Source organism: Antedon mediterranea, chromosome 4, assembly GCF_964355755.1.
Source record: "Antedon mediterranea chromosome 4, ecAntMedi1.1, whole genome shotgun sequence".
In the NCBI taxonomy this organism is placed as follows: domain Eukaryota; kingdom Metazoa; phylum Echinodermata; class Crinoidea; order Comatulida; family Antedonidae; genus Antedon; species Antedon mediterranea.
In genome coordinates this window covers 15103457-15113555 of record NC_092673.1, presented here as the reverse complement: position 1 = coordinate 15113555, position 10099 = coordinate 15103457, and the positions used below count along the sequence as shown (strand labels likewise).

The 10099-nt window shown below is 30.7% G+C and overlaps 1 protein-coding gene across 9 annotated transcripts in view; it reads right to left on the bottom strand.

Moving 5' to 3' along the window:
* Positions 1-357: 357 nt before the first annotated feature.
* LOC140046740 (prominin-1-A-like) overlaps positions 358-10099 on the bottom strand; it is a 53824-nt gene continuing 44082 nt past the window's right edge. For 2 of the 9 annotated variants that reach the window (XR_011844831.1, XR_011844832.1), the window contains exons 23-29: positions 9078-9196; positions 8760-8789; positions 7489-7529; positions 6513-6536; positions 5020-5061; positions 3299-3328; positions 358-2167 (exon numbers count right to left, since the gene is read on the bottom strand). Coding sequence is in view for 4 of the 9 variants with exons in the window: in XM_072091447.1 (XP_071947548.1) it covers positions 6517-6536; positions 7489-7529; positions 8760-8789; positions 9078-9196 (210 nt within the window). In the remaining 5 variants the exon portion in view is untranslated. Of the gene's footprint in view, positions 2168-3298; positions 3329-5019; positions 5062-5109; positions 5141-6512; positions 6537-7488; positions 7530-8759; positions 8790-9077; positions 9197-10099 lie in introns of all 9 variants that reach the window. The other 7 variants (XR_011844833.1, XR_011844834.1, XM_072091447.1 and 4 more) reach the window with 7 other exon arrangements.

The following is a 10099-nucleotide window of genomic DNA, read 5'->3' as shown; positions in this document are numbered from 1 at the left end:
ATGATTCATCTTGCTATAGTATATCATAACATCAGAGCAGCAGAATCGGCGTATAAACTTTAAACCAATGATCATGGACAAAAATGAAAACATGAAATGAAACTACACATAACATTTGTTCAAGTAAAATACTTTTATACAATATTTGTGTAATGAAAAAAGTGGCATATTATTTCAAAGCAAAACATTCTTAAGCTGTACATATAATATATCTGTGTAAAAAACTAAACACTCTGAAAATCCAAATTCTAAAATACAAAATATATCGACAAAAATCTTATAAAACAGGAATGTTTAAAAGATTGCAACTCTCTACAATGTTAAACCAAGTACTACTATACGTATACTTCATCTGTTAAAACAAATGGTTTTTTAATTAAGAGAAACAAATTAATTTGATGCGTACGTACAAAGCTAGACTAACTACAAGTCTAGTTATTGTTTTAGTGCCACTAGCGGGGTTATTTACAACTCAAGTATAATTACAACACGTCATGTGTGCCTATTTGTTTTTTTCTTTTCAAGAAGTTGAAACACCATCTACAACAATGAATGAACGTACGCGTCAAATTGTCTGTCTGTAATGTAATGCATGGTGCTTAAATTGATTAAAATTAATCTGTGTATATATTATAATAATGTCTTTGATATTAAAACAATACAAGAAAAGTTGTAATGAAACTACGGGCACAACATACTGCAAATTGTTAATCTGTGCATGGTACATATAAACTATTGCTTTAATATGGAGCTTTCAAATTGCGAACGACCTAGAACCTAGTTACGCAATATTTATTGAGCATTCAGAGAAATTGGCAAGTACTTCGTCACTTGATTTTTCTACACATTCGTCCAGACAAATGGCACAATATGCATTAAGTCCTAAGTCGTCGCAAGCTCCCTATGTTACAGACAAGGTGGCTAACAATGAAACTTAAACTTAGCTTATCTCGTAATATTTGGATACAAACAGGTGGATGTGTGGAAGAAAATATATGTCAACATTCATAACCATTTGGTATGTTTATTATTATGGTAAATCCATTTAGTTGGTTAAAGAAAATCCATTCAAACATAATATATAGGCCTTTAGACCTATACTAAAAGCAGACCCGAAATGAGGGATAGCTAGGTAGTTTATGACAATAATGACATAGATATACATTTGTCTTGTGTTCATCAATTATTATTATTATTACTACTGTAGGTATCAAAATGATATAACTACGGTATATACAAAACATGTAAGTTATTAAAGACTTAATATCAGTAAATATATTTATCCTTAATTTAAAATGAAAAATATAATTTATTACATTTGACATTTATCTAAATTATTAAACTTCAAGATGATATACAGAATATATATATTAACTTTATTAATACATTTTTCTTAATATCTATATTGAATATTGCCAAATTAGAAAAATTAGGAATAAGAGAAAATGGGGGTAGTTCAGTAATGGCCATGCCTACTAAATTCCACCTTTTAAGAATAATTTAAATATTTGTATAATTATAAAGCAAGCTAATTTACATATTCTAATGTTGAATAACTACTACTGTATACGGCTATGGCAGGAATTGGCAATGATACTATTAATTGACTAGTACATCTTTGTGAATCTATCTAGACAAGTTTAAACAATATTTATTGATAACATGTATATTACTGTGGCAATGCTAATCTGACATTGCACATGTTCAGCCTATTTTATTACATACACATTATGAATAATGTCAAATTACTATACTGTATAAAACAATTTTTTTTTTTTTTTAGAAATCTAACATGAGGCATAAAAGGAAACAACTGTTTCTTGGAGCTCAAACATAAAACATCAAATACACAAACAATGTGCTATATTTATTGCAACAATTTTAATTATAAATCTACATATTGAATATGTAAACAGAAGTAGTAACACTTATACAATACAATCCTTTATGCCACACAAGCTGCACACTATTAAAGCTTGCATCACTCTACCAATTCAAAAGTTAAAAAGAATTGCTTAGCTCTATAGTATTAATCTAGTTAACCAGAGAATGGTTTTAACAATAAAGTACTGAAGAGTCCTCATGAAAATGGTGTAGTTTTTACAAAAATGGACGATAAGATAGAAATTCAGCAAAACTCAGCAATGCTCTTCACTCACTTTATCATCTAACGGAAAACAAAAATTACATTAATAATAAAATATCAATATAACTAGGAGTCAACTCAAATGGCAGATATAAGATTTTGAAAAAGGAGTAAGGAGTTGTGAATGGTTTGCGGGAGGGAAAGTTGAAAGAATCTTAAAGAGTTGTAAAATTGTGCTAAACCTAATGTGTTTTTATATCTTTTGCATTGTATTTTTTGGGAGATAAGCTTTCAATTTGCTTCCTAAAACCGAAACTCTTTTGACAAATCTTATTCTAAGTTAAGATAAAAGAAAAGGGGCCGACAGACATTCAGCAATGCTAAACACATGCACAAAAAAAGAGCAAAAAGCTAGTTCATGCAGTAGAGAGAAGCAAAATAAAGCATTACTGTACAACTAAAAGCAACTTCTCATTTGAAGAAAGTGTTTGGTGTGGCTATAGCAAGAGTTTCTGTAACTCCTTCTTGAGTAGTATCAACAGTTTGGTAAATAGTAACTCGATCCAGATCATTAAATGCTACTGTTTTGTTGTCCAAGGCCTCAGCAGTGCTAGCCGTACTGATATTGGAATTTTCTTTGGCAAAACTGTAAGAAGCAAGCAGGATGGCATCATCAACAGCAAACAGATGAACTCGTGCAGCATAGAAAGATGATTCTTGCTGGGTTAGGTGATTAGATTATTGACAAATTTGACAAAAGACGCGAGAAAGCAATAAGCACACATAGCAAGACACAATGAAGAAGTTAAACAGTGAAAGTTAAATGAAAGTAGTGTATGAAAAATTATTTTATTGCAGAGAAGTACAGCAGTACAAAACCGTGCAAAAATTAGGTTCCGAGCCTACACTAAAATTAAAAACAACTGCAATTTAAAAGTTTCCGATTGGACACATAGGCAGCAACACCCCCTCCCTCTCGAATATTACAATGCAAAAGATAGGACATTAGGTTAAGTTCAGTGTCTAATTTCACATATAGTTTGATGTTAATTAAGAATGTAAATGATTTTTTTTAAATACTAAAAATCGTTTTGATTGAGTGATTATTTAGTGCACAATGCAATGCATTGAGAAACAAGCAGAATATATGAACATTAGCAATTGAATACGTTGTAGGAAGTATAACAATGATATGATGTGATGACTACTTACGCATAACCATTATGTGGGTGGACCTTGTTCCTGCAATTATAAACAAAAACAATCTTTACTAGAAATACATATACAATACAGCAAAATGAAATAATACAGATTTGGAAAATTTGTTTTATTTCCTGTGATTTGAAGCCTTTTTCACCATGCTGCGGCTAAAGGCTGTTATTTTTTTTTTTAACCATATTTAATTAGGGTGATCCATCCAGCTATTGCTGATCATTAGGGATCCTCAGAGGTTCACAAGACAAACATATACACAAGATGCTCTACATAAACAAAGTCTTATTACAAGTCTTTGGGAGTGGAGTAATTTGGTCCTTAGAAAAAATCCTGACATGTGACGGGACTTGAACCCAGGACCCTTAGAGTGGAAGCCAAGCATCATAACCAACAAGCCACAGCACCCTTTTCAAATTGCAGTCAAAGTCATAACCTATTTTGATCTCCTGGTTTATTACTTGCTTTTGTACATGCATTAAAAAAAATAGAAAATTATTTTTTTGCAAAATTATTTTGTTGATATACGTACACAGACATGCATGTTACCATGTATAAACTATTAAGTATCCCAACAAAAATAAAATCATTAAAATATATTTCTGATAAGAAAACTACTTGTATTTATTATTATTGATTCATCTTCTATAGGATACTATATGAAATGAAACTATATTGTTGTTTTTTATGTAAAAGTTATGATTATAGTAAAAAACTTGATATAGATATTAATGATAAGGTATAAAATGATGTGCTGTTGATAAGAATACTACTAACTGTATTATTCTTCTCAACCAGATAAAAGTAACAATACATGATTCTGTGACTAATTCTATAAGAAGTAAGAAACTATACTATTCATTTAATAAAGTGAAAAAAAAAAATGAAAATGGGAATATTCTGAAATGAAAACTCTACTAATATAATTTAAGATCACTAATAAAGGTAAACTCAGACTGCGTTGTAGGGCAAAACGTCTTGACCTGACGATGCTGCATGAGTTGAATCCCGACGAGTTTTTAGGTCATCAGGAGAACATTAAACATGTTCCGACAAAATGGGCCTCGTCATACAATGCAGTCCAAGTTGGTGGCCTTAATATGGCTGTCAAATCACATAGCGACACACTGGCCAGCACAGCGTACATGTTTGCTTACTATGTGAAAGAGAGTGGTACAACATGCCAGGAGAAACCTTTCCATATGATGTTATGTTCTACCAAGAACATGCATTTTTTACTTTATCATTAGATGTCAAATGTTAATAAAATAAGGTTAAGATCTAACATAGTTGGTTAGCCGCCAATACCTTATCTTGTATGAAACTCAACATTTGATCATTGTCAGAAACTCAACATTTGATCATTGTCAGAAACTCAACATTTGATCATTGTCAGAAACTCAACATTTGATCATTGTCAGAAACTCAAAAAACCTCTTACTCAGAAATCAATTTTAAGTTCTGTATTTCTGTACATTGCATATTAATATTACTGGTAGTTAGCAGAAAATAAAAATTCATAACATTCTTTTTTTTAAAATAAAATTTTAGTATTAAGCTTGTATTTATTTATTTTTTATTGTTATACAAAATAGTAATAATAATTTGGTGAGTGTTGTTAGGTATTATTTTAACAAGCAAAAAAAATCTAAATGAAATTCATTCCAAAATCATGCTATGTTGCATTTTAATGGCATCCATGATGCCAAAATTATTTGTACCAGTTGGTCTTGAGATGTCTGTTTTAATCAAACTCTGCACCACTAGATAGAAATATAGAAATTATTAGTAAAATAACGTTGCTTTTATACCACAATTGACCATACTGGCTAATAATAGTACCTATAAATATAAATCATTAATTAATTAAACAAAGAAGTTACAATACTGAACATCAAATATAAAGTAAACAACTAGCATGCTGTTTAAATTAAATACATACTGAACACGTTCTTAATTCACTTTTACATACCGGTAATACAAATATAAATATTTTACAACTTTTGATTACGATTGAAACAATAAAAAAAAAAAACCAACACCATGAATGGTTGAAATGTCTAGAAATGGAGGACGATGATGAGACATTAAATAATACAAGAAAATGATGCAAACCATTGTGATTCAAAAATGACATGTTCATAGCTATGATAAGTTTCCACTGCAGATCGGATCAACTCAATCAGCCAAACAAGCTAATATCTATTAACATTTTCTTGAAATGTTAACAATACAGTAGAGCCCCTATTAAAGCGTGGTTCCCACTAGCGACGCAACGCAAGGACGTAACGCACAAGGACGTAACGCAACGCAAGGACGTAACGCAACGCAAGTGAATTGACCAATCACAAGCGATGGCTTATTCGCTTGTGATTGCTAACTGTCTATAACTTCGCTTGTCATTGGTTAAAACGCTTGCGTTGCGTTTACGTCCTTGCGTTACGTTCTAGTGGGAACCAAGCTTCAGGGGGAGCTTCCAGACCCAACAAGGTGCCCCTTAACAGGGGTATCCTCTGAATAGGGGTAGGCCATAGTAGTGTTAAATATATTGCCCTCTTTTGATTCATGAGAAAGTGTCCCCTTTAAGGGGGTTGCACGTAGTGTTGAATATTGCCCCTCATTTGATTTATGAGAAAGTGTCACCCTTGCACGTAAAGTGTTAAATATATTGCCCCTCATTTGATTCATGAGAAAGTGTCCCCTTTATGGGGGTTGCATGTAGTGTTAAATATATTGCCCCTCATTTTATTCATGAGAAAGTGTCCCCTTTAGGGGGGTTGCATGTAGTGTTAAATATATTGCTCCCCATTTGATTCATGAGAAAGTGTCCCCTTTATGGGGGTTGCATGTAGTGTTAAATATATTGCTCCCCATTTTATTTATGAGAAAGTTTCCTCTTAATAGGAGTGGCCCTTTTATGGGGGTTGGTCAAGTATTAAAAAGATATATTGCCCCTGATTTGATTCATGAGAAAAGTATCCCATTTTTTAGGGATGTCCCCTGAAAAGAGATGTCACAAAGGAGGAGCTCTACTGTATTTAGGTTGTTATTGGAGACTACAGCAAGCAGATCTAACCACTTTAAACTTGGAAACAGCTCAGTTAAACTTTACAAAAAATTATGATAAAAGAAAATCACAATGGCATATTTACAATAAATGCATGCATTGTAAATACTAAAATCCTAAAAAAACTAAACTAAAAAATCCACTTACGCATTCAGACGTGCTCCGTATGGTCTAAAATAAAATTTAAATAAAGTTTATTTCTATAAACAAGATACTTATACTTTCTACACTATATCAAATATACAAATTGATCTTTACCCATACACCAGATACATGTTGATGTCTTATATAAAACACTAACATTCAACAACAGAAAAAGTTGTAATACTAATATATGGTGAAATCATCTCAGAAAGTTGCTAGAGAAAAAAAAGAACATTTTAAAATGTTATGTTTTAAAACTCATCTACACATTTCCAATTACGGTAACACAAATCACAAATCCACCAGTTCTCTACTAATTTTAAAAAGCAATTGCAAAAATATTAAGAAATAAGAATAACAAATGGAAAATGTAATTAAAATACCCAATAATACTGTATATAAACTTTAAGAAATAAACTCAAATAACACAAAGTTTGAAAACTGAACACGGAAATGAAGATGATGATTGTGTGGACATAAAAGTCATCAGATATATTCAAGTCCTAAATCAATGATGATATGTAGTGGTATGGGGGTAAGACCAACATTTAAATAATAACACTTTAACAGGTTTTTTTTTTTAAATATTCATTGGTTTTCTGCTAGAAAGTTAACATATTTATATTGATTTTTTATACTTTTGTAATTTTCTCATACTTCAATTTTTATGGGAAAGAGAACGAATAAAAGCCATAATAACAATGGTTTTTTTTTCACCTAATCACTTTATTAATCTAATAATCTTCAGAAAGCGTGAAACTAATTAACATTTACAAGTGTGAAATTTATAATCTTCATGCAACAAGAACCGATAAATGTTTTAAATTAAAAACGAGAGGTTGAACAGATGAATCATGAAGACAGACATTTTGTATAGATGATCTACTCTACAAAAAATTATGATTTTAAGAATTATGGATATGAAAAATTGAGAAAGTTTTGAAAAAAAATTGTAAAAAAAAAGTATAGAGTTGATTACCAAGATATAAATGGTCCATAGACGGGAGCTTTATCCACCCACTGTCAAGTAAAGAAGAAGTACTTAGATTGAAAAAGACACATGCAATGAATTGTATATATAAACATAGCAAAAGTAACCGACTAATGTAGCGCTGAAATAGGCACGTAAACATGAGGCCTAAAAGGTTGGCCCTTGCGCGAGACATTATGCATGAAACAATGAGCAATAATTTGGTTGTGACACTGTTATCTCTCTTACAACACCAATTCGGAAGCTTGCTGCTTATTAGACGGACCATGGATTTTTTTCTATCAAGATATCAACATGCGCCGCGTGAATTTCATCCTTGGTTGTGTCTGTTTAGCAAGAATACTCTCAGAAAAAGCTAGTTATTGATTTATAAGAATCATTTACAATAGACTTGGACCTATTATTTTATGAAGTATACCACCATACCACTACTGTATCTGTAACACATTGTAAATTATAACAGAACTGTGTTATATAGAAAATTGTTGATTAATAATATTTTTAACCATAATTATAAGCAAATAAAAAAAAAAAACCACAAACGAATATTATTTATGTTATGTTATTAATTACCTAGTTGAATTCAATCATTATATACAAACATCTGACATGCTATAATAAATAAATTGTGTAGATACAATAAATAATATTTAAAAAAAATATTATCTAATTATACTAATTTAGTTTGTTTCTAAAGAAAAATCAAGCTAAAAAACAAAATGGTGCAATATTTCAATGTACAGATCTACAAGAATATTGTATTAAAATTTTCTAAGATTACTATCGCACTTTTTTTGCCAAGACTTTGGTTGATTTGTTTTGGGGCTTTAGACCTGAGGTTACGTAATATTTGTGTGCATGCAGGGACATTGGCATGTAGTTCCTCGACACTCTATTCTTTGATTCTAATTCAGAACAAAATACTTATGTGTATGTAGGCCCTAGCTCATCGCAAACCGAAAAACTCCCTACAAAATTGCAACACCAGACCAGTAACTTAACACGAAGACTTACCAAGCCACACAGTAATTTTAACAGATTCTTGATTGCTTTTTAAAACTTACCAAGAAAGTTAACAAATGATAAAACTTAGAGAATCACCATCGCTGCAATGACCTTTAGTGATGAAGTAAAGGTCAGCAGGTTACACAATCCCCCAAGATAAATTAAAATAAAAACAAGAGAACATTGAGAGTAGTAGACTTTGCTGTTGGTGATAGACATGATTAGACTACAAGATAAAATTAAAACTAACTTACCCATTCTTATTAACATTGCTCATCTCAATCCTATAATTCAAAATAAATAAGTGAACAAGAACATTAGATAGATATAATTCAATATTTACAAAATGTATATTTACATAATTTTGGTGCTTAATGGAAATTGGCCTCTAAGCTTTTTAACATGAAGTTTTGTCAAACTAGTTTGATAGTGTAGACAGAGCTTAATGAGTGAACAAAATTGAACACATTTCTTTTCTGTACATTTGTTAAACACTTGAGTATTAAATGAATAACAATAATAATATATATATATATATATATATATATAGTTGTTCACAACAACAAACTTACTCATCATAAGTATCCTCAGAAAACTGCATTTTTCTGAAATACTTGGCAAGCTTGATGGAGTAGACAATTCCAGCCAACATAAAGAACAGGCACCAGCCAATGCAAAACCAAAGGGAATTCTACAATTAAAAAAATTAAAAACCATCAATCATCTACATTTGAATTTACATGTAAAGCATTATCAATAACTAATGTCCTGTTTCTGCTGCAAAACAATAACCAGTTAATAACCGTGTGAACAAATTAACACTAAATTTCTTGGCAGCAAAAACAGGACAAATTTTTAATAACCAGTTAAATGGCAGCCTGAAAATAACGGTATATGATTTGTCCGACGGATCACATTGCATTTTTGGTAATGTTAACATCATTATTAATGACCAACCACAAATTTAAACAGTTTATCTTCTAGTAGAAATGCAGTCGACATAATTATATTTTTAAAATAAATGGTTTATTAGCGATATGCAGCCGAAACAGGCCCATAATAGTTTGTAAATTTTAACATGATTATTAATCTCATCATCTAATTGTTTTTCCATTATTAAAGCCCAATTGTATGTTTATTTAGTAATTGTTAACAATCATGTTCAGTCTCCTAATCTGGCTATTCTACACAAATAAATATTCAAGCTAAACATATACTTACAATTCCCCTACATAAAATATCTCTCCGAAAATATATTTGTAAAAAGTTTTTGAGTCTTAATGCTGTGGTGATTGGGATAATTTCACTACAACCTTGTGAATGCGAGTTTGATGTAATGGCTATGTACTGTTATTAAGCCTTTCACAGTTTAGATCAATTTCTGCTGAGGATTTCTTTTTTCGTCATCATTATTATTTTTTAAAATAATTAATTATTAATAAAAATATTTTATATTTTAATTTTTTTTTACTGTGAACCTAAGTTCAACTCATGTTCTGACGGAAACTTACCTGTAGACAATGAGTAATAAATAAGTAAAATAATAATAAAAAGTGGTCCAGAATTGGGATCCTGGTCCGGATTGCCTCCAAAA